At 51.9% G+C, this 25,863-nt stretch overlaps 1 protein-coding gene across 3 annotated transcripts in view; it reads right to left on the bottom strand.

Moving 5' to 3' along the window:
• Positions 1–4,734: 4,734 nt before the first annotated feature.
• LOC143955108 (mitochondrial basic amino acids transporter-like) overlaps positions 4,735–25,863 on the bottom strand; it is a 30,578-nt gene continuing 9,449 nt past the window's right edge. Inside the window, exons 2-5 of one of the 3 annotated variants that reach the window (XR_013269781.1) lie at positions 16,798–16,841; positions 11,658–11,741; positions 10,087–10,882; positions 4,735–4,837 (exon numbers count right to left, since the gene is read on the bottom strand). Coding sequence is in view for 1 of the 3 variants with exons in the window: in XM_077465227.1 (XP_077321353.1) it covers positions 10,139–10,882; positions 11,658–11,741; positions 16,798–16,841 (872 nt within the window). In the remaining 2 variants the exon portion in view is untranslated. Of the gene's footprint in view, positions 4,838–9,899; positions 10,883–11,657; positions 11,742–16,797; positions 16,842–19,352; positions 22,028–25,863 lie in introns of those variants that run through there. The other 2 variants (XM_077465227.1, XR_013269780.1) reach the window with 2 other exon arrangements.

Raw genomic sequence — 25,863 nt, 5'->3', positions numbered from 1 at the left:
TGAACCTGCACACCTCAAATCACCCCAATTCCTGTATTTTCAGCACCTCAGATAACCCCAATTGCTTCATCAATCCCCTGAACGCCTGTTCCCCGCGGCACCCCCCCCCCCCTCACAACTCTGTTTATCTCTGTACCCTCCCTGCACCTCTGTAGTCTCCCCACACTTCTGTTTATCTTTTGTACCCCCCACCTGTGTTCCCCTCTGTAAACTCCTCCCCCACACATCTGTTCCCCTCTGTAACCTCCCCCCCACACATATGTTCCCCTCTGTCCCCCCCCACACACATGTTCCCCTCTGTCCCCCCCCACACACATGTTCCCCTCTGTCCCCCCCCCACACACATATGTTCCCCTCTGTCCCCCTCCCACACATATATGTTCCCCTCTGCCCCCACACATGTTCCCCTCTGTCCCCCTCCCACACATATGTTCCCCTCTGTCCCCACGTATGTTCCCCTCTGTCCACCCCCCCACACATATGTTCCCCTCTGCCCCCACATATGTTTTCCTCTGTCCCCCCCAAGCACATATGTTTTTAATTCAGGTTACTCTGTGCTGTTTTTCCACTACCTGTCTGAGGCTCTGGTAACCTCACTGAGCAGAGCGGCGCTGCTGTCTGTTCTCACAAACGATCCCAAAGGTCCAGGGGGAGGAGGGCGGTGAAATGGCACCAATCCCGAAGCTATATGCAGCCGGGCTTCCATCTCATCTGCCCCGGCCGGTTCTATGTATCCTGCAGGCAAGCACTTCAAGGCTGGCTGACGCTGCTCTTTCCCCGGGCTCTCTCCCCTCCTCTTCTCACTGCCGCCGCTAGGGAACATCAGAGACGGTGACGATGTGACCGAGGTCACTCTCACTAGCACTATGCTCATCAGGGGCGTGCAGCGGCACAGGGGATGTTTCCTTTCCTTAATGGATACAGTACCCCGCCGCCGCTGCACTAGTGCCTCTGATACTGTATGAAGGGACTCGAGAGCAGAGCGGCAGTTGCTGAGGGAGAGAGGGAGTAGGAAGAACAGTGGCCGGGCGCCCTAGGTGCCTGCCTAGTACGCCTAGTGGTAGCACCGGCCCTGCTGCTTCTAGATTGAGGCCTATATTGGGACAAGATTAGGAGAGTTTAGCCTGACATTAGGGTTTGTCTTGTGCTGTGTCTTGCAGAGAAAATGGATCTATTCAACGATGAGGACTTTATATTTATTGATATGTACAGGGAGCTGCACTGTCTGTGGCAGGTAAACCACCCGTTTTATAACCATAAACCAAAGAGGAAGGCAGCGCTGGATCAATTGCTGGAATTTCTGAAGCTGATGATCCCCACAGCAGCCATCCCCTATTTTAGGGCTCTAATTGGTGGTATGAGGAGCACTTATAAAGGGAGTGCAAGAAGGTCCAGGATTCTCACAGATCAGGAGCTGGAGCAGATGACATTTATGTACCCAGGCTGTGGTACTGAGAGACTGCATTTTATGGCAGACCAGACTGAACCCAGGCCAGCACTCTCCAATCTTCCTTCAAGGCTTCCTTCCACCTCAGCTGAGGCTTCTGACGTCCAACCTGGGCCTTCCAGCCAGGAAGAAGTGGAGGAGCCCAGATTGAGCGAGGTATTGTTCAACATATTTCTAGTCAAATAATTAATGATGTTAACTAGACGTTCTTGATCATTAATTTCTGTTTTTACGTAGTGGCCACAAATGATTGGATCAAGAATGAAAAATGCTGGGGTCAGAATGATAGTCTTTTCTATTTCTTTAACATTCAATTTGCAACAGTCATGAGCTGAAAATTGTGTGTGATTGAGGAACCAAAAACTAAAACGATGTCCCTTTTTCATACACAGGAAAGTCTCAGCCAGGAAGTGGCCAGGCCCAGTAGCTTGCCTGAATCCCAGGTCCCTCACCTCTAGCTTCCAAAAAATGTCCCAGGAAGAGGAGTAACCTGGAGGAGGCACTAGGCATATTTCTGAAGGCTACTGTGGCCCTCAGAACCCCCCCAATAATGAAGAGGACTATGCCTACATGGCAGCCTGCAAAATGGAGGAGGGCCAACTCCTCTTATGTAAGGAACTTATGTTACAAGCCCTAAATAAGCAGTTGAGGGGCAAACTCACAAGCCAAAGCCGCATATCTAAGTCTTCTCCCTGATGATACTCAGTTTAGAGTGTTTCTTTCTCAAGAAAAATTCAGACTCTGCAATCCAGAAGCCATCCAACTTTGTTTTTGCATAAGAGTTCTTGAGCTTGATGGTGGCCTCCTTTTAACGGAGTTCCATTTGCTCAATTGTTCTTTAGTCTGGTGCAACTCAACATTCTGTGATAAGAAAGAACAGAAAGCAGATATGGTACTCTGACCTCATCAGTCTCCTGGTTCCTGTGGGGCCAATTGTCCAGATCTTACCATCCTTCTGTATGGTTGCTGGCTGAGATGGCACAGTTGGTGAAGCCCAGGTCCTTATATCAGGGTATTCCTGGTCTGGCCATGCCTACAATAGGAAATACACATACACGCAAAGTCTATATTCACTGAAGGAAAGTATATTTTTCTTGGGACGAAGCGAAATTATTCTCAGGAAATATTCTGGACTAATATTTGTTTTGTTTTTGAGAGCCATGAAAGAACAAAGATCAGCTCTTGTGATGAGTCGAAGACCGCTTGCTTTTCATTCAGTGGTGAAGGCCTTTGGATGAGGGAGTTTCACCTTGACAACCTTGATTTGGGTCTGTGGGTTCTCTCAGTTCTCTGCTCTTTGAAGCCACCGGGGCATTCTCTGTCTACTGGAAGGTGGTTTCCTCATGCCCTCACCTCCTGGAGGTGAGTATCTGATTTGGAAGTCTTATCTTGTAAAGAACCTTTCTGTGTATTATCCAAAGATCAGGTTCTCTTGAGGCCTAGATCTTCCTTTCTCCTCGGGTGTTTCCCTTTTTTCACCTTAAAGTAGAACTAGAGGCAAACTTTTATTTTATTTTTATTTTTTTTCATTTTGGATAGAGAAAAGCCCCACACTATCAGATTTTCTGCTTTATTTTTTTTCCTTCAGATTTACCAAAACCATATAATTTGTGGTCAAACCTTAGGAGTTTCAATTTGTATGCAATTAGGCAGGCCCTTGCACTACATAGTTTTGGTAAATCTGAAGACAAAAATCCGCAGAAAATCTCATGTATGTATGGGGCTTTAGAGAGGGTTATAACTCCTGATAGATTTTCTTTCTTGCCATCTGTGTTCCCTCGCAGAGATTTCCCTTCACTTTCTGTCCCATAGCCAAACAGGAAGTGAGAGGAAATTCCGTAGGGACCCCCAGGCTACCAGAACTAGTGTTCCCATTGGAAGATTTCCCCTCTTACTTTTCTGGGGACAACCAGAAATCTGGAATTGTCTTTTACTTTCACGTTCAATATCATCAGTAAACAGGACAAGAGAGGGTAAATCTCCTTAAACCTGAGAGGGGGTCTAATCCCTCTCCACTCCATCCAGAACTTTATTTATAATTTAATAAGGATGATGTAATTTGTTCTGCTCTGAAGTATCCAGAGGTTTCTATCCCTTGTTTAGATAGGGAACTGAGCTCTTTGAGGTTCTCTCTCCGCTACATCTTCCTTTAGACTGACTCTTCATCGTTCCTGAAGGTCCCCATAAGGAATAACCTGCCTATTGCACCATTTCTAGGTAGCTTGGGTAGTTCAGAGTTCCAGACTATCGGTTTGGTTCTACCGTCTTCTGACAAGTCCATTCCAAACCAACAGGTGCCTCTCACCCTTTCTAAAAGAAAACAAGGACAGAGGGCTCACCAGACTTGCGCATTACCTTTTGCAACACTGAAATTTATTAAAAATAAAATAATTTACTCAAGTGATAAAATCAAGCAGATAGTACAAAGTCCAGCATAGACCTCATCCAGGAGGATCTGCTGGCCGGACGTTTTTCATCCCACTTATGTCTACTAGCTAGCAGATCCTCCTGGATGAGGTCTATGATGGACTTTGTACTATCTGCTTGATGTTATCAAATGTTTGATTTGTTATTTTATTTTTAATAACTTTCAGTGTTGCAAAGGTAATACAGAAGGCTGGTGCGCCCTCTGTTCTTGTTTTCTTTTAGAATTTTTCCTGGGTTTTAGCCAACCTGTTGAGAGTGGAAGCACGGCCGATGCAGTGGCGTGAGTTCTGAAGGTTCCTTTCTCTCCTCCAATTCACCCAACAGCAATATTTTGAGCGCAGGAGCATTTGTTTCTTTTTGCCTCTTGCCTTTTTTAGGATCACACCTGATCGCCAGATTGGTACGGCTGCCACTTGCTCCTCCGATCAGAGATGGATGTTTGTCCTCACCTCATGTCAGCTTTGGTCCTCCAGGCCGGCCTCTGAGCTGCACTTGGTTCCCAGTTTTCACCCATTTGGACTGTGGCGACCAGGACGTTCCACAATGGAATGCCTTCTGACCACCATGTCTCTAAATGGCCTCCAAGAAAAGGGACCCCACTCCATATATGACCCAAACATTAACCCCTTCCTCTCCATATGGCGAACATTAACCCCTTCACCACCACTACTATATATGACCCATACCCAAACATTAGCCCCTTCCACTGCCGGTACTGAGGGTGTTAAAGAGCCCCCTCTAGGAATATTCCCCGGCCCCCGCCTTCTCAGAGTTCAGGGTGAACGTTGTAATATCACTGGTGTCCCCCCAATTCCCCCCCCCCCATGTGCTCCCCTCTCAGAAAACCACATGTCATCGTATTTGAAAAAGAGAAACAATCTTTATTGAATCCACTTCACTATCCAATCATCTCATTCTGAGGGCTTCCAATCTTCTGACTGCCAACATTTCCCACCATCAGCTCTGGGGAAAGGGAGACAGAAAAGAGACAATTTTACAAACCAATCCCCCTCCCCCAACCCAATACACACTATAAATGTATGGAGTGAAATCCTGTAATGTGTATCTCTTGTAGTACCTCAATTCAGACTCTAGGTGGCACTGCACACCAACAATCATCTCACATCCAATGAAAGGAGTATTACACTTTTATTCATCTGAATCCACCGATGAGAACTTCCGAAGTATTTTCTAACATTCTGTGCACAAGAGCTTACGCTTTATAGTGTTCAGATTCTGGAGAGCGACCCTCTCATTGCGTCTCCATGTCCCGATATCTCTGCGCATGCGCGCTTCTCTGCCCTGTGTATGGAGATTCATTATTGGATAGTCCCCAAGACAGGAAGTGAGAGGAAATCCAGCCAATGGGAACGTAGCGCTGAAAAGGGTGATCTGCCGCGTCCAGGCAGACTTTCACTTTATATCTCGAAATTCCTTCCCTCTGGAACGCTCCTCCCATATTACCCATCTTTCCTTCACCCGGGAACGCTCCTCCCATATTACCCATCATGCCTTTCCTTCCCTCTGGAACACTCCTCCCACATTACCCATCATTCCTTTCCTTTCCTTGGGAACGCTCCTCCCACATTACCCATCATTCCTTTCCTTCCCTCTGGAACGCTCCTCCCACCTTACCCATCATTTATTTCCTTCCCCCGGGAATGCTCCTCCCATCTTTCATTCATTTCCTTCCCCCGGGAACGCTCCTCCCATATTACCCATCATTCCTTTCCCTCTGGAACACTCCTCCCATATTACCCATCATGCCTTTCCTTCCCTCTGGAACGCTCCTCCCATATTACCCATCTTTCCTTCACCCGGGAAAGCTCCTCCCATATTACCCATCATGCCTTTCCTTCCCTCTGGAACACTCCTCCCACATTACCCATCATTCCTTTCCTTGGGAACGCTCCTCCCACATTACCCATCATTCCTTTCCTTCCCTCTGGAACGCTCCTCCCACCTTACCCATCATTTATTTCCTTCCCCCGGGAATGCTCCTCCCATCTTTCATTCATTTCCTTCCCCCGGGAATGCTCCTCCCATATTACCCATCGTTCCTTTCATTCCCCCGGAAAAACTCCTCCCATATTACCCATCATGCCTTTCCTCGGGAAAACTCCCACATTAACCATCATTCCTTTCCTTCCCCCGGGAACGCTCCTCCCACATTACCCATTGTGACTGGAGTCACTGTTGGGCGCAGGGTGACCAAGAAAAGAATAAACCCTGAGAATATGATTGGATTACTTCAAATGGGAGTAATATTCATTAACAATATCTCTCAAGAATATATGTAAAGACTATTCTTGGGTTGTTTGATTCTGAACTCAACATGTTAGTTGAGAGAGCTGATCACATTAGCCTCTAGAACTGGGTAGGAGCCGGACAGTCTACTCCTACTATAGTTTGTTACCTACTAGGCTGAGGAGGGGAGGAGATCACTGTTTGTATTGTTAATTGTAATTAGTTTCTGCTATTGTGTGAAGGTGTCCTGTGTTTTATGATAATGGTAATTGTGTCTTCTGAACTAAAAGATGGCAAGTTTGTCCTAAGGGTCATGTCTCTAACTTACCTATTCTGGGTAAATGATTTAGTCAATTAGCTCATGTTAATTTGGTTTCTGGCTACAGGTGTATTAGAGTAATATGAGCAGGAGGTAGGAACCTCCTCTTTAACTGTATATAAAGACTTGTCATTTTGGGTTCTAACAAAGAGTCTGGTTTCTGTTTGACCCTCCATACAGAGCCTCGTCTAGTACTTGGGGGGGAAGAATTATTCGTATGGGTTTATTTTTCGGCTGATTGGATTGTTCGGTAGCTGCCTTTGTGTTCGGAAATGGAATGTCCTAAACAGCTTTATCCCCTTTCATACTCTGGGTGTCATTACAACCATCATGCCTTTCCTTCCCCTGGGAACGCTCCTCCCACGTTACCCATAATTCCTTTCCTTCCCCCGGGAACGCTCATCCCGCATTACCCATCATTCTTTTCCTTCCCCCGTGAATGCTCATCCCGTATTAACCATCATTCCTTTCCTTCCCCCAGGAACGCTCTTCCCATATTACCCTTCATTCCTTTCCTTCCCCCGGGAACACTCCTCCCATATAACCCATCATTCTTTTCCTTCCCTCGGGAATGCTCTTCCAGTATTACCCATCATGCCTTTCCTTCCACTGGGAACGCTCCTCCCATATTACCCATCATTAATTTCCTTCCATATTACCCATCATTCATTTCCTTCCCTCAGGAATGCTCCTCCCATATTACCCATTCCTTTCCTTCCCCCGGGAACGCTCCTCCCATATAACCCATCATTCATTTCCTTCCATATCACCCATCATTCATTTCCTTCCCTCGGGAACACTCCTTCCACGTTACCCATCATTCATTTCCTTCCCTCGGGAACGCTCCTCCCATATTACCCATCATTCCTTTCCTTTCCTTGGGAACAGTCCTCCCACATTACCCATCATTCCTTTCCTTCCCTCTGGAATGCTCCTCCCACTTTAGCCATCTTTCCTTCTCCCGGGAATGCTCCTCATATTACCTATCATTAATTTCCTTCCCTCGGGAACACTCCTCCCATATTACCCATCATTCTTTTCCTTCCCTCTGGAACGCTCCTCCCATATTACCCATCATTCCTTTCCTTCCCTCTGGAACGCTCCTCCCATATTACCCATCATTCCTTTCCTTCCCTCTGGAACGCTCCTCCCACATTACCCATCATTCCTTCCCTCGGGAACACTCCTCCCACATTACCCATTGTGCCTTTCCTTCCCTCAGGAACACTCCTCCCACATTACCCATCATTCCTTCCCTCGGGAACACTCCTCCCACATTACCCATTGTGCCTTTCCTTCCCTCGGGAACTCTCCTCCCATATTACCCATCATTCTTTTCCTTCCCTCGGGAATGCTCTGCCCATATTACCCATCATTCATTTCCTTCCCCCTGTAACACTCCACCCATATTACCCATCATTCCTTTCCTTCCCTCGGGAACGCTCCTCCCACATTACCCATCATGCCTTTCCTTCCCTCGGGAACACTCTTCCCACATTACCCATCATGCCTTTCCTTCCCTCGAGAACACTCCTCCCACATTACCCATCATTCTTTTCCTTCCCTCGGGAACACTCCTCCCATAGTACCCATCATTCTTTTCCTTCCCTCTGGAACACTCCTCCCACATTACCCATCATTCTTTTCCTTCCCTCGGGAACACTCCTCCCATAGTACCCATCATTCTTTTCCTTCCCTCGGGAACACTCCTCCCATAGTACCCATCATTCCTTTCCTTCCCCTGGGAATGCTCATCCCATAGTACCCATTATGCCTTTACTTCCCTCGGGAACACTCCTCCCATATTACCCATCATTCCTTTTCTAACCTTGGGAACACTCCTCCCATATTACCCATCATTCCTTTTCTAACCTCGGGAACACTCCTCCCATATTAACCATCATTCCTTTCCTTTCCTCTGGAACGCTGCTCCGATATTACCCATCATTCCTTTCCTTCCCTCTGGAACGCTCCTCCCATATTACCCATCATGCCTTTCCTTCCCCCCCGGGAATGCTCCTCGCATATTACCCATCATTCCTTTCCTTCCCTCGGGAACGCTCTTCCCGTATTACCCATCATGCCTTTCTTTTCCCTGGGAGCGCTCCTCCCATATTACCCATCATTCCTTTCCTTCCCCCGGTAACACTCCTCTTATATTACCCATCATTCCTTTCCTTCCTTCCTTCTGTAATGCTCCTCCCCTTTTACCCATCATTCATTTCCTTCACCCGAGAACGCTCCTCCCACATTACCCATCATTCATTTCCTTCCCTCGGGAACGCTCCTCCAATATTACCCATCCTTGATTTACTTCTCTCGGGAATGCTTCTCCCATATTACCCATCATTCCTTTCCTTCCCTCTGCAACACTCCTCCCAAATTACCCATCATGCCTTTCCTTCCCTCGGGAATGCTCCTCCCATACTACCCTTCATTAATTTCCTTGGGATCACTCCTCCCATATTACCCATAAACTCCATTCAGTATAGAAGGAGTATCCCAACCAGGATCCCCCCCCCCCATGAAGTAGTATTCCATCCATGATCCCCCCCCATCCATGATCTCTACTCATTTATTCTGAACAGGAAGACCAGACACCAGGTTATGGGTTTGCCTCTCATCATCTCATCTGGTTTGCACATCCTTAAGGCCGGGTTCACACTATTGTGAAATGGATTAGGGTTTCCTGCATCCAATTCGCAAGAGCCGGAGATTTTGCCCAGCTCTCTATGGAACCGGTTCACACATCTCTGCTGCGGCTCCTGTGTGTCTTTTGGTCCGTTTCAGGTCCGAATTCAGCCAAAAGTTCGGACTGAAATCAGACCTGAAACAGTGAACAAAGACGCACCGGACCCCCCCTGGGAGCCGCATGCGAAGATTGTGTGACCCTGGCCTTAGAAGTTGGGAGGTTTAAAGCTGAACTCCAGGCAGACAGCTAAATACGCCAAAAGAATACAAATATGTGTCCAGCCTGTGACTGGACAGTGAAAGAAGAAGCAGAAGACCGATGAGGTCATCTCTCTGCTCTCTCCTACTAGCATGTTTCTTGTTTGCTCTTGAGCAAAATAGACTGTCTTTTTGTACTGTTTCCTCCTCCTATTCTGGGCTCTGCTGTACAGGGACTGCAAGAGGCCGGTATAAATTCAGTTTAATGATGAATACGAAGTTACATTAATGCGTGACTTTTATGTCTGCTGAAGTTCAGCTTTAAACCTCTGGCCTACAAGTCATCCCCATCCCCCGACAACCAAACCCTCGGAGCCACCAGCCATGGCCAAACCCTCGGAGCCACCAGCCATGGCCAAACCCTCGGAGCCACCAGCCATGGCCAAACCCTCGGAGCCACCAGCCATGGCCAAACCCTCGGAGCCACCAGCCATGGCCAAACCCTCGGAGCCACCAGCCATGGCCAAACCCTCGGAGCCGTAAAAAAAAAAAACACTCGGAGCCTCCAGCTGTGGCGACTTTCCCAAATGTTTATAATCTCCAAAAAGAGATCTCCATACTTCACATTCATTTCCAGGATCTCCGCCTCACTGACACGAGATAAGGCCAGACTATTATACACTTCAGATAAAAGCCTAAAACACGTAAAAACCCAGTTATACATCTCATTTCTGTACATAAAATTTATACAACTCACATAGAAAAATAAGTCTACAGGGATATTTGTTCATATGGGTCGGCTGGGAAGTCTACATGCTGGATGGCTGTTGTAACGCTGGTCCGGCGTCGCAGTCGCCAATGGGGTTCTCGGATCGCATGTACATGAGGAAGAGAGTGACAGTGGCAAATGTAGCAGCATTGACGGGGAACGCCCTCAGCAAGGTGGAGGTCAGACCCCTGCTGAAGACCCTAAGGCCTTCACTATTGTAGCTCTTCCTGACGCAGTCCATGATGCCATTATATTGGTTGACACCACCAAAGCCATCAGCTTGAAGGCGAGATTTGATGACATCGATCGGGTAGGTGGACAGCCAAGACACGATGCCCGACATGCCACCAGCAAACAGCAGCTTGGGGATGATGAGGTTATCGTTGATCTCACAGCCAAGGTATCTGGTGAGATAGTCATATGTCAGGAAGTAAAAGCCAAAGCTGGGGGTCTCCCGGAGGAAGGTGGTCACCATTCCTCTGTTGATGCCCCTCAGGCCCTCTTTCCGGTAGACCTTCACCAGGCAGTCCAGAGAGTTCTTGTAGGTTTTAGATCTGGATTTGTACTCCCCGGTGCCTTGCATCTGCATTCGGGTTTTGGCCAGCTCCATGGGACAGCAGATGACGCACTGAATGGACCCGGCTGCCGCACCGGCCAGGAACTGGTTCAATGGCGTGTCATTGCCAAGGTATCGGATTGTGTTCCCCTGAACGCCAAACACCAGGGCATTGATGAACGTCAGCCCCATCATGGGGGAGCCAATCCCTTTGTACAGCCCCCATGCCTAAAGAAAAAGAAAAAAAAAAAACATTAAAGCCTAAAAAAAAAAAAAAAAAAAAAAACACGAACAAAAACTTCACTTTAGTTTTATATTAACGTTAAACCCTAAAGCTGGACTATAATCAGCGATGTCACCACAGGACAGGACGTATGTACTGGCAGGATCACCAGGTGCAAATAATGCGTAAAAGCCAGAAAAAGGAAAACAAATGCAGCTACCACATCAAAAGACTGATAAGGTGCAATATATTATATTGTCCTTGGGTTGTGTCGTGAATGGGGAATGTCTGTTCAGTTTGTCTGTCGCTCTCTGGTGATTGGATAGGCTGCAATCTCAGTGATGTCACCGCTCTCTAGTGATTGGATAGGCTGCATTCTCAGTGATGTCACTGCTCTCTAGTGATTGGATAGGCGGCATTCTCAGTGATGTCACCGCTCTCTAGTGATTGGATAGGCTGCATTCTCAGTGATGTCACCGCTCTCTGGTGATTGGATAGGCGGCATTCTCAGTGATGTCACCACTCTCTAGTGATTGGATAGGCTGCATTCTCAGTGATGTCACCGCTCTCTAGTGAATGGATAGGCTGCATTCTCAGTGATGTCACCACTCTAGTGATTGGATAGGCTGCATTCTGAGTGATGTCACCGCTCTCTAGTGATTGGATAGGCTGCATTCTCAGTGATGTCATCGCTCTCTAGTGATTGGATAGGCTGCATTCTCAGTGATGTCACCGCTTTCTAGTGATTGATCAGGGCCATTATTGATCGGTATTACTTACAGATTCCTGTTTGATGATGGATTGGAAGCAGTGGAAGGTTCCTCTGTAGAGGGGTTTGGAGATGTTCTGAACCTGGAGCCGGACCTACAAGAAGAGAGAAGTGAAGTGATTGGATGGAGGGGGGTACATAGTATTGTGTGGTCATCATAGAACATGGAGAATGAATGGGATGTGAAATCTGGCAGGAAGTGGTGTCAGCGGACAGAAGGCATTAACTGATTGGTTCTTTTTGCTGCTTCTCCCTCTCACTCTCCACCCTGGATGTACAGATACCTCAAAAACCCGACACCAGGTCACTGCAATTAGATAATGGGGTAGAAGGGCAGGATTTCACTGTCCTATAACACATTGGTCATCACCCCCATCCTCAGGACCCACCAACAGGCCAGGTTTTCTGTATTACCTTGGGGGAGGTGCAGACTAGAATACGGCAATCACTGAGCAGCCAATGAGATCACCTGAGATAGATTTCAGTTATCCTGCAAGCCTGGCCTGTTAGTGGGCGCTGAGGACAGGGCTGATGACCACTGATAGAACATATCTCCTATGCATTAAGCAGGCGAGGTGAGTACATCATGTAGGGTAATCCTCCTTTCCAGAGCTTCCCTGTACCCCAGAGCATGATGGGAAGTATGACAGACACTCCACAAACTTGTTTATAGATATTTTGAATTGGCTGCCAACGCACAGGAATGGATAACGACAGACGCAGCGCACAGGAACAGATGACGGCAGACGCAGCGCACAGGAATGGATGACAACAGACGCAGCGCACAGGAATGGATGACGACAGGCGCAGCGCACAGGAATGGATGACAGACGCAGCGCACAGGAATGAATGACGACAGGCGCAGCGCACAGGAATGGATGACAACAGACGCAGCGCACAGGAATGGATGACAACAGACGCAGCGCACAGGAATAGATGACAACAGACGCAGCACACAGGAATGGATGACAGACGCAGCGCACAGGAATGGATGACAGGCGAAGCGCACAGGAATGGATGACGACAGGCGCAGCGCACAGGAATGGATGACGACAGGCGCAGCGCACAGGAATGGATGACAGACGCAGCGCACAGGAATGAATGACGACAGGCGCAGCGCACAGGAATGGATGACAACAGACGCAGCGCACAGGAATGGATGACAACAGACGCAGCGCACAGGAATGGATGACAACAGACGCAGCGCACAGGAATGGATGACAACAGACGCAGCACACAGGAATGGATGACAGACGCAGCGCACAGGAATGGATGACGACAGACGTAGCGCACAGGAATGGATGACAGGCGAAGCGCACAGGAATGGATGACGACAGGCGCAGCGCACAGGAATGGATGACGACAGACGCAGCGCACAGGAATGGATGACGACAGGCGCAGGGCACAGGAATGGATGACGACAGGCGCAGGGCACAGGAATGGATGACGACAGGCGCAGCGCACAGGAATGGATGACGACAGGCGCAGGGCACAGGAATGGATGACGACAGGCGCAGCGCACAGGAATGGATGACGACAGACGCAGCGCACAGGAATGGATGACGACAGACGCAGCGCACAGGAATGGATGAAGACAGGCGCAGCGCACAGGAATGGATGAAGACAGGCGCAGCGCACAGGAATGGATGACGACAGGCGCAGTGCACAGGAATGGATGACAGGCGCAGCGCACAGGAATGGATGACGACAGGCGCAGTGCACAGGACTGGATGACGACAGACGCAGGGCACAGGACTGGATGACGACAGACGCAGGGCACAGGAATGGATGACGACAGACGCAGGGCACAGGAATGGATGACGACAGACGCAGCGCACAGGACTGATGACGACAGACGCAGGGCACAGGACTGATGACGACAGACGCAGGGCACAGGACTGATGACCACAGACGCAGGGCACAGGAATGGATGACGACAGGCGCAGCGCACAGGAATGGATGACGACAGGCGCAGCGCACAGGAATGGATGACGACAGGCGCAGCGCACAGGAATGGATGACGACAGGCGCAGCGCACAGGAATGGATGACGACAGGCGCAGCGCACAGGAATGGATGACGACAGACGCAGGGCACAGGACTGGATGACGACAGACGCAGCGCACAGGAATGGATGACGACAGACACAGCCCACAGGAATGGATGACGACAGGCGCAGCGCACAGGAATGGATGACGACAGGCGCAGCGCACAGGAATGGATGACGACAGGCGCAGCGCACAGGAATGGATGAAGACAGGCGCAGCGCACAGGAATGGATGAAGACAGGCGCAGCGCACAGGAATGGATGACGACAGGCGCAGCGCACAGGAATGGATGACGACAGGCGCAGCGCACAGGAATGGATGACGACAGGCGCAGCGCACAGGAATGGATGACGACAGGCGCAGCGCACAGGAATGGATGACGACAGGCGCAGCGCACAGGAATGGATGACGACAGGCGCAGCGCACAGGAATGGATGACGACAGGCGCAGCGCACAGGAATGGATGACGACAGGCGCAGCGCACAGGAATGGATGACGACAGGCGCAGCGCACAGGAATGGATGACGACAGACGCAGGGCACAGGACTGGATGACGACAGACGCAGCGCACAGGAATGGATGACGACAGACACAGCCCACAGGAATGGATGAAGACAGGCGCAGCGCACAGGAATGGATGAAGACAGGCGCAGCGCACAGGAATGGATGACGACAGGCGCAGCGCACAGGAATGGATGACGACAGGCGCAGTGCACAGGAATGGATGACAGGCGCAGCGCACAGGAATGGATGACAGGCGCAGCGCACAGGAATGGATGACGACAGGCGCAGTGCACAGGACTGATGACGACAGACGCAGGGCACAGGAATGGATGACGACAGGCGTAGCGCACAGGAATGGATGACGACAGGCGCAGCGCACAGGAATGGATGACGACAGGCGCAGCGCACAGGAATGGATGACGACAGACGCAGCGCACAGGAATGGATGACAACAGACGCAGCGCACAGGAATAGATGACAACAGACGCAGCGCACAGGAATGGATGACGACAGACGCAGCGCACAGGAATGGATGACGACAGACGCAGCGCACAGGAATGGATGACGACAGACGCAGCGCACAGGAATGGATGACGACAGACGCAGCGCACAGGAATGAATGACGACAGACGCAGCGCACAGGAATGGATGACGACAGACGCAGCGCACAGGAATGGATGACGACAGGCGCAGTGCACAGGACTGATGACGACAGACGCAGGGCACAGGAATGGATGACGACAGACGCAGGGCACAGGAATGGATGACGACAGACGCAGCGCACAGGACTGATGACGACAGACGCAGGGCACAGGACTGATGACGACAGACGCAGGGCACAGGACTGATGACCACAGGCGCAGGGCACAGGAATGGATGACGACAGGCGCAGCGCACAGGAATGGATGACGACAGGCGCAGCGCACAGGAATGGATGACGACAGGCGCAGCGCACAGGAATGGATGACGACAGGCGCAGCGCACAGGAATGGATGACGACAGGCGCAGCGCACAGGACTGATGACGACAGACGCAGGGCACAGGACTGGATGACGACAGACGCAGCGCACAGGACTGGATGACGACAGACACAGCCCACAGGAATGGATGACGACAGGCGCAGCGCACAGGAATGGATGACGACAGGCGCAGCGCACAGGAATGGATGACGACAGGCGCAGCGCACAGGAATGGATGACGACAGGCGCAGCGCACAGGAATGGATGACGACAGGCGCAGCGCACAGGAATGGATGACGACGGGCGCAGCGCACAGGAATGGATGACGACGGGCGCAGCGCACAGGAATGGATGACGACAGGCGCAGCACACAGGAATGGATGACAGGCGCAGCACACAGTAGCGCCGTACCATGTATTGTACTACACATGCGTACAAGCTGCATCGTCTTAGTGAGCCCATTCAATATGAACGTCACCACAACGAATGAACACAGATAACATGCACTGAATTAGCGCAGCACCAAGGGGAAATCCAAAATGTTTTGTTGCCACCAAAAGAGGAATCGAGGAGAACTCTTCCAATGAGCGGCTCATCCCTCCACATGTGAGGAACGCTGTGCAGAGACGGTGGGTAACATCGCAGACTACTCTTGGCTGCAAATCATACCCCTCTTTCCATCTTGGGACGGGTTTTAAAAGTTTATACACAAATTACCTTTCTTCCCAGATGAAACCAATGATTCATATTTCTTTGGAAACAAATACTTCTACGCCCCCAATGGCGCTTCAACTCCACAATTCGGTTTGTCCTAATTTCCTCGCTCTCCCTTGGAGCCCCTCCATTCTTGTCTGCCCAGGTGGGGAGAAGTATTTCCACGGCTCCCAGGCCTCACCTGTCCCGCTGAGCCGGCGTTCTCCATTTGCGGTCTTTTATTAATTCACACAACGTTTACATCTGTGCTATCCTAAAGGCCCTGACGAAGCGGAATCACCCGCGAAACGCGTAGGCCATTTTCTGTATAACATGCTGAGAACTAGCACATTCCTGAACTCAAATTGAATCATTAAAACTGTAATGTATCTTAAATTTTGTTTTTTAGAAAATAAAAATGTGTTTATTTTTGTATAATTATATTGTCTTTCATTTTTTGTACTCCTCTGAGGCACAATTATAGCCCCACTTTGTGCTCTCTCTTTTTTTTTATATATATTTACATATATCTTCTGGGATGGTGCCTCTGTAGGAGTAATGGTGTTCCACGCTCACCCCACCCCCACACATGATCTTCCAATGAGGGACACTAGTTCTAGTGACAATTTCCTGTCACTTCCTGTTGAGTCTACAGAACAGGAAGTGAAGGGTCATCCGTTTTCACTGCCCAAAACCAGCAAAGAGGAGACACCAGAACCAGGCGGGTGTTTGGCTTTTACCTCTCCAGCAATCCGTTCCTCATGGGTGGCACTTGGGGTATATATTCCCCTACATACTCAGCAATGGTGGGGTAAATCTCCGCCTTTATCCACAAAACTCCACTCTTTTGTTTACCAATAATGCCACAGATTGAGCAATCATATTATCAGAATCAGAAGTTCCCTCCCCCATGACAACGAATAAAAAATGTTCATCGAAAAAACTCACCTTCACCGTGTCAAACGGATGTCCAACCAAAACACCAGCTGCACCTGGAAAGACAGAGATTGGAGGGTCAGCATGAATACTCCCCACCTACAATATATATATATATATATATATATATATATATATATATATATATATCTCACTGTGTTCAGTATACAGATAGATCATGTCACTATATACAGACCCAAGATCATTAATGTCACATAATGGAGATGCTCCCCATCCCCCCCATACCTTCCGATCCTTAGATGTCAAATCCTCCTTACCGACTCCCCACCACTCCTCATGGACCCCCTACCATCGACTTACCATCACCGACTCCCCACTACCAACTTCACATCATCAACTCCTCCCCATCACTCCGCATCATCAACTTTCAATCACCGACTGCCCACCACGACTCATCGACTTTCCACCACCGACTCCCCACCATTCCGCATCATCGACTTCCCATCACCGACTCCCCACTATCAACTCCTCACCACTCACTGACTCTCCAACACTCCTCATCATCGACTCCTCATGGACTCCCTACCATCGACTTCCCATCACCGACTCCCCACTACCAACTTCACATCATCAACTCCTCCCCACCACTCCGCATCATCACCAACTGCTCACCACCTCACCACCGACACCCCACCACTGACTTTCCATTACTTACTCATCATCCACTCCCCAGCATTCCGCATCATTGACTTTCCACCGTCTCCCCACTATCGGCTCCTCACCACCAACTTCCCATCAGCGACTCCTCACCATTCATCATCATCGACTCCCCGCCATTGACTTCCCATCACCGACTCCCCACTACCAACTTCACATCATCAACTCCTCACCACCGACTCATCATTGACTTCCCACCACCGACTCCCCACCACTCTGCATCATCAAGTTTCCATCACCGACTCCCCACTACCAACTTCACATCATCAACTCCTCCGCATCATCGACTTTCCATCACCGACTCCTCACCACCGACTTCCCATCAGCGACTCCTCACCATTCATCATCATCGACTCCCCACCACCGACTCCTCACCACTCCTCATCACAGACTCCTCACCACACAGTGTTCACAGGGTGAAGATCATTTTTGTTTGTGCTTTTAGCTCCTGGAAGTGGCAAGGACATTGGATTTTTGGCAGATCAACAGGTCTGGCTGTCTATGTTCTCAATGCAGCCATCAGATCTGAGGAGTGGAATGGGTTGTCGGGTTCGGTTCTTGGGACAGATTTACTCCCAGGACAGACACGCTGCGTCTTCTGAAAATACAACTCAGCAGCTGGTTGGCCGATCCGGGATCAGAGAGATCCTCATAGGAGTGTCCAGGATGATGCCTGAACAAAGAAGGTGCCATCCTTCTGGAGAGGAGATCAGATGAAGGCATTGTGGGTGATAATAAACACCTGGCAGGGGGACACTCACATATTGCTATACTTTACAGTAAAGAATATTATTTTACACCCACTTGATACAAAACAGTTTATAGACTTCAAATATAAGAAAACAATAAAATTGTCCAGAATGCGTTATATTTTCCCTCTCTTACCATTCAGCTGTGTCCCCCCATCCCCCAACACCTTATCTGGAACGCCGGCGCCACTTTCTGACCATGGATGCAGCCATGAGCGCGGCACACAGTGTATTCACTTCACCTATGTACAGAGATCTGAGCTTATCTCCTTCCCAAGGATTCCCATCCCCCACACCTACTACCTTTCCTAACACCTCCCCCTCGCATTAGATTGTAAGCTCTCCTGCACAGGACCCTCTTGTATTGTATCTGTCCTCTCCCCCTTTATATTGTCTATAGAAATCCTGGATAATAAGGCGTCTTGCACACAATGCTCCCGTTTGAATATATATTTTTTCCAGCCGTTCCATTTTTTTTGTATTTTCACGCAAACCTGCAACCGATTCGCATTCACAAGATTGTAATGGAGGCGTAAATTACTGACCAAAAATAACGATTTTTCTATTTTTTTTACTTATTAATACACATCGCTTGTTTGCGCACATGCACATTACAATGAATGGGATCTCAGCGTGCAAGAGGCCTAATAATAATAATAATAATAATATAAGGCCCCAGTCACACCGGAGCGTTTTGTAGATTGAAGCCTGAAGCTACAAAACGCTGGAGGGGAAAAATCTATTATTCTCAATGGCGACGGTTCACATCTCCACTCCAAGTCGCCTGAAGCTGAACGCCTGAAGCTCAAACAAGTCCCGGACCCTTTTTTGTCGCTCAAAATTGAGCAGATTTGGGCGTTTTTCTTCTTTTAACATTGGTGACCTTTTGCCATGCACAAAATCACGGTAAAAAACGCAGCAAAATTGCGGTAAATTCGTGCGATTTTCTGCTTGAAAACGCTACGCTCAGGTGTGAATGCAGCCTAATAGTAATAATGATAATAATGTGCGGCGATGTTCTGGGCTATTGGAATATGAAGTGCTATACGAGTATTGCTCTCTGCAGCTTTTCATGTTTTCCAGGCTTTCCTTACCAGGTTTAGAGAGCTCAATAGCTCAAACTATAATTTAAACACATACCGGTAACCAGCAGTGACTCCTCCCCTTTAATGTCCCTCCCTCTGTATAGCTGTCTCTGAAGATTCAGTTACAGGCAGTGACTCCTCTGTATGGAAAGTCATGGATGTAGTCATATATATAGGAGAAGTGCGGAGGGGAGTGCGGAAGGGAGTGCGGAAGGGAGTGCAAAGAGTGCGGAAGGGAGTGCAAAGAGAGTGCGGAAGGAGTGCGGAAGAGAGCGCAGAGAGCGTGGAGGAAGTGCGCAGAGAGTGCGCGGAGGGAGTACGGAGAATGCGGAGGGGAGTGTGAATGGAGTGCGGAGAATGTGGAAGGGAGTGCAGACGGGGAGTGCGGAGAGAGTGCAGAGGGGAGTGCGGAGAGAGTGCAGAGGGGAGTGCGCAGAGAGCGTGGAGGAAGTGCACAGAGAGTGCAGAAGGGAGTGTGAATGGAGTGCGGAGAATGCGGAGGGGAGTGTGGAGAGAGTGCAGAGGGGAGTGCGGAAGGGAGTGCGAATGGAGTGCGGAGAATGTGGAAGGGAGTGCAGAGGGGAGTGCGTAAGGGAGTGTGGAAGGGAGTGTGAATGGAGTGCAGAGAATGTGGAAGGGAGTGCGGAGGGGAGTGCGGAGGGAGTGCAGAAGGGAGTGCGGAGAGTGCAGAGAGTGGGGAGGGAGTGCAGAGCGTGTGGGAGGGAGTGCAAAGAAAGTGCGGAAGGGAGTGCAAAGGGAGTGCGCAAGGGAGGAAGAGAGTGCGGAGGGAGAGTGGAGGGAGCGCAGAGAGTGCGGAGGAAGTGCAGAGAGTGCGGAAGAGAGTGAGGAGGAAGTGCACAGAGAGTGCGGAGGAAGTGCACAGAGAGTGCGGAGGAAGTGCACAGAGAGTGCGGAGGAAGTGCACAGAGAGTGCGGAGGAAGTGCACAGAGAGTGCGGAGGAAGTGCAGAGAGCGCGGAGGAAGTGCAGAGAGCGCGGAAGAGAGTGCGGAAGGGAGTGCAAAGGGAGTGCGCAAGGGAGGAAGAGAGTGCGGAGGGAGAGCGGAGGGAGTGCGGAGGAAGTGCAGAGAGTGCGGAAGAGAGTGAGGAGGAAGTGCACAGAGAGTGAGGAGGAAGTGCACAGAGAGTGAGGAGGAAGTGCACAGAGAGCGAGGAGGAAGTGCACAGAGAGCGAGGAGGAAGTGCACAGAGAGCACGGAGGAAGTGCACAGAGAGCGCGGAGGAAGTGCACAGAGAGCGCGGAGGAAGTGCAGAGAGCGCGGAAGAGAGTGTGGAAGAGAGTGCGGAGGAAGTGCGGAAGAGAGTGCGGAAGAGAGCGCGGAGGAAGTGCAGAGAGTGCGGGAGAGAGTGCGGAGGAAGTGCACAGAGAGCGCGGAGGAAGTGCAGAGAGTGTGGGAGAGAGAGTGCGGGAGAGAGTGCACAGAGAGCGTGGAGGAAGTGCGGAGGGAGCAGAGGGAGCGCAGAGAGCGCGGAAGAGAGAGTGCGGAGGAAGTGCAGAGAGCGCGGAAGAGAGAGTGCGGAGGAAGTGCAGAGAGCGCGGAAGAGAGAGTGCGGAGGAAGTGGGGAGGGAGTGAGAATGCAGCCTATCCAATCACTAGAGAGCGATGACATCACTGAGAATGGATTGTGATTGGTGGATAATGATGATTTGTGTCTCTCCTGTCGGGGGATGGGGAGGGTCTCAGGAATGTCTTTTTTGGAGTCCGATTTTTCGGTCATCTTGTGGGAAGCCCCTCCCCCATCGGTGTAGAATTCCAGCAGTCTGTGTAATGTGATCTCCCGGGAATGATAGGGATCTCTGGAATACTCGGAGCCGTGTATAGCAGGCTGGCTGTGATTGGTGGATTTGGGGGTGTGAGTCGGAGGTTGTCGCAGGGAACGCCTCCTTACTCCTAATTCAACATCAAGAAACCGGTCCTACGAGAGTCCACCAATCATCCATTATTCATAGGGAGCGTCTCCCCCTCCCCCTCCCCCGAGGGCGAAATGAATGAAAGTCAAATACTCCCTTATCAGCAAATCACACAAAGCCTGGACATTGTGGGAGGAGCATAATTCACCAGACCTCGTGTCCCCATTGGAAGATTTCTCCTCCATTCCTGTCCTGATGACACCCCAAATGTCAGATTTTCTTTCACTTCACAAAGAGAGCAGAAACCGAGAAAACCCGAGAGGGGACACGGACAGCGATAACACCTGCCAGGGGGTCTCCCCCCTCCCAACACCTGCCAGGGGGTTTCCCCCCTTCCAACACCTGCCAGGGGGTTTCCCCCCTTCCAACACCTGCCAGAGGGTCTCCCTCTACATCCAACACCTGCCAGGGGGTCTCCCGCCAACACCTGCCAGGGGGTCTTCCCCATCCATCCAACGCCTGCCAGGGGGTTTCCCCCAATACCTGCCAGGGGGTCTCCCCCCTCCCCCAACACCTGCCAGGGGGTCTACCACCAACTGCCAGAGGGTCTTCCCCCATCCATCCAACACCTGCCAGGGGGTCTCCCGCCAACACCTGCCAGGGGGTCTTCCCCATCCATCCAACACCTGCCAGCGGGGTCTCCCCAACACCTGTCAGGGGGTCTCCCCCCAACACCAACCAGGGGGTCTCCCACCAACACCTGCCAGGGGGTCTTCCCCCAACACCCGCCAACACCTGCCAGGGGGTCTTCCCCCATCCATCCAATGCCTGCCAAGGGTCTTCCCCTCCCCCAACACCTGCCAGGGGGTCTCCCCCAACATCTGCCAGGGGTCTTCCCCCTCCCCCAACATCTGTCAGGGGTCTCCCCCCAACACCTGCCGGGGGTTTCCTGCCAACACCTGTCAGGGTGTCTCCCCCCAACACCTGCCAGGGGGTCTTCCCCCAACACCTGCCAGGGGGTCTTCCCCCATCCATCCAACACCTGCCAGGAGGTCTCCCCCCTCCCCCAACACCTTCCAGGGGGTCTACCGCCAACACCTGCCAGGGGGGTCTTCCCCCATCCATCCAACACCTGCCAGGGGTCTCCCCCCTCCCCAACACCTGCCAGAGGGTCTTCCCCCATCCATCCAACACCTGCCAGGGGGTCTCACCCCAACACCTGCCAGGGGGTCTACCGCCATCTGCCAGGGGGTCTTCCCCCAACATCTGCCAGGGGGTCTCCCGCCAACACCTGCCAGGGGGTCTCCCCCCTCCCCCAACACCTGCCAGGGGGGTCTCCCCCCTCCCCCAACACCTGCCAGGGGGGTCTCCCGCAAACACCTGCCAGGGGGGTCTTCCGCCAACACCTGCCAGGGGGGTCTTTCCCCATCCATCCAACACCTGCCAGGGGGTCTCCCCCCCTCCCCCAACACCTTTCAGGGGGTCTACCGCCAACACCTGCCAGGGGGTCTTCCCCCATCCCGCCAACACCTGCCAGGGGGTGTCTCCCGCCAACACCTGCCAGGGGGTGTCTCCCGCCAACACCTGCCAGGGGGTCTTCCCCATCCATCCAACACCTGCCAGGGGGTCTCCCCCCAACACCTGCCAGGAGGTCTACCACCAACACCTGCCAGGGGGTCTACCACCAACACCTGCCAGGGGGTCTTCCCCCATCCATCCAACACCTGCCAGGGGGTCTACCGCCAACACTTGCCAGGGGGTCTTCCCCCATCCATCCAACACCTGCCAGGGGGTCTACCCCAACACCTGCCAGGGGGTCTACCCCCATCCATCCAACACCTGCAAGGGGGTGTCTCCCGCCAACACCTGCCCGGGGTGTTTCCGCCAACACCTGCCAGGGGGTGTCTCCCGCCAACACCTGCCAGGGGGTCTTCCCCATCCATCCAACACCTGCCAGGGGTCTACCGCCAACACCTGCCAGGGGGTCTACCGCCAATGCCTGCCAGGGGGTCTACCACCAACGCCTGCCAGGGGGTCTTCCCCCATCCATCCAACACCTGCCAGGGGGTCTACCACCAACGCCTGCCAGGGGGTCTTCCCCCATCCATCCAACACCTGCCAGGGGGTCTCCCACCAACACCTGCAAGGGGGTCTCCCACCAACACCTGCCAGGGGGGTCTCCCGCCAACACCTGCCAGGGGGTCTTCCCCCATCCATCCAACACCTGCCAGGGGGTCTTCCCCCATCCATCCAACATCTGCCAGGGGGTCTTCCCCTTCATCCAACACTAAAGAAAGTCTTGCTTTCAGTTATGCTTGAAATGCCGCCCCTCCCCCATCTCTGGGTCTTCCCTCAGGTGGGGGAAGGTCGGAGCTCTTTGATCCCCATTCATCCTAGATATGGAGGAGGACAATGTGCTGTACATCTCATCACTGTGATGTCATTTTATGGAGAGCTCCGCCCACCAACACTTCATTCTACTGATTTTTCTGACCAATAGAAATCCACTTGCTGTGCAAACCCAGATATGTCCACATAAAAGTAGCCGAGACCTCGTCACCACCACCGCCATGTGACCTCATCACCACCGCCATGTGACCTCATCACCACCGCCACCACGTGACCTCATCACCACCGCCACCACGTGACCTCATCACTACCATGTGACATCATCACCACCACCGCCACCGCCACGTGACCTCACCACCACCACGTGACCTCACCACCCCCATCATGTGATCTTATCACCACCACGTGACCTCACCACCACCATGTGACCTCATCACCACCACCGCCACGTGACCTCACCACCACCACGTGACCTCACCACCACCATGTGACCTCATCACAACCACCTCCACGTGACCTCATCACCACCACCACATGACCTCATCACCACCACCGCCACCACCACGTGACCTCATCATCACCACCACTGCCACGTGACCTCACCACCACCACCACGTGACCTCACCACCATCATGTGACCTCAGCACCACCACATGACCTCATCACCACCACCGCCACCACCACGTGACCTCATCACCACCACCATGTGACCTCATCACCACCACCGCCACGTGACCTCACCACCACCATGTGACCTTATCCCCACCACGTGACCTCATCACCACCACCGCCACGTGACCTCATCACCACCACCATGTGACCTCATCACTGGGCTGTACCTTGTGAGCTGCTGTGACACAATACCTGTACAGAACCCCCTCCCCCACCATCAGCGAGTTTATAGAGCGCCGCGGTGCAACTCTTCCACAATCTAATAAATGATACAAAAATCCCCCCCGATGTCCCTACAATTCCCTTCCACCAAGTGCAACATCTTCCATTTCATGTGTTCACCATTCCACCGCCGCAAATCACACCGCCGCAAATCCCACCGCCTCAAACCCCACCCCGCTGCCAATCTCACCCCTGCAAATCACACCGCCGCAAATCCCACCGCCTCAAACCCCACCCCGCTGCCAATCTCACCCCTGCAAATCACACCGCCGCAAATCCCACTGCCGCAAATCCCACCGCCTCAAACCCCACCCCGCTGCCAATCTCACCCCTGCAAATCACACCGCCGCAAATCCCACTGCCGCAAATCCCACCGCCTCAAACCCCACCCCGCTGCCAATCTCACCCCTGCAAATCACACCGCCGCAAATCCCACCGCCGCAAATCCCACCGCCTCAAACCCCACCCCGCTGCCAATCTCACCCCTGCAAATCACACCGCCGCAAATCCCACTGCCGCAAATCCCACCGCCTCAAACCCCACCCCGCTGCCAATCTCACCCCTGCAAATCACACCGCCGCAAATCCCACCGCCTCAAACCCCACCCCGCTGCCAATCTCACCCCTGCAAATCACACCGCCGCAAATCCCACTGCCGCAAATCCCACCGCCTCAAACCCCACCCCACTGCCAATCTCACCCCTGCAAATCACACCTCTGCAAATCCCACCGCCTCAAACCCCACCCCGCTGCCAATCTCACCCCTGCAAATCACACCGCCTCAAATCCCACCGCCTCAAACCCCACCCCGCTGCCAATCTCACCCCTGCAAATCACACCTCTGCAAATCCCACCTCTGCAAATCCCACCTCTGCAAATCCCACCTCTGCAAATCCCACCGCCTCAAACCCCACCCCGCTGCCAATCTCACCCCTGCAAATCACACCGCCTCAAATCCCACCGCCTCAAACCCCACCCCGCTGCCAATCTCACCCCTGCAAATCACACCTCTGCAAATCCCACCTCTGCAAATCCCACCTCTGCAAATCCCACCTCTGCAAATCCCACCGCCTCAAACCCCACCCCGCTGCCAATCTCACCCCTGCAAATCACACCGCCGCAAATCCCACTGCCGCAAATCCCACCGCCTCAAACCCCACCCCACTGCCAATCTCACCCCTGCAAATCACACCGCCGCAAATCCCACCGCCTCAAACCCCACCCCGCTGCCAATCTCACCCCTGCAAATCACACCCCCGCAAATCACACCGCCTCAAACCCCACCCCGCTGCCAATCTCACCCCTGCAAATCCCACTGCCGCAAATCCCACCGCCTCAAACCCCACCCCACTGCCAATCTCACCTCTGCAAATCACACCGCCGCAAATCCCACTGCCGCAAATCCCACCGCCTCAAACCCCACCCCGCTGCCAATCTCACCCCTGCAAATCAC

The sequence above is a fragment of the Lithobates pipiens genome, unplaced genomic scaffold (genome assembly GCF_037356315.1).
Source record: "Lithobates pipiens isolate NorthernLeopardFrog02 unplaced genomic scaffold, aLitPip1_a1.2 Scaffold_313, whole genome shotgun sequence".
NCBI lineage: Eukaryota > Metazoa > Chordata > Amphibia > Anura > Ranidae > Lithobates > Lithobates pipiens.
The sequence above is the reverse complement of the archived record's forward strand: the minus strand, read 5'-3'. Positions and strand labels throughout refer to the sequence as shown.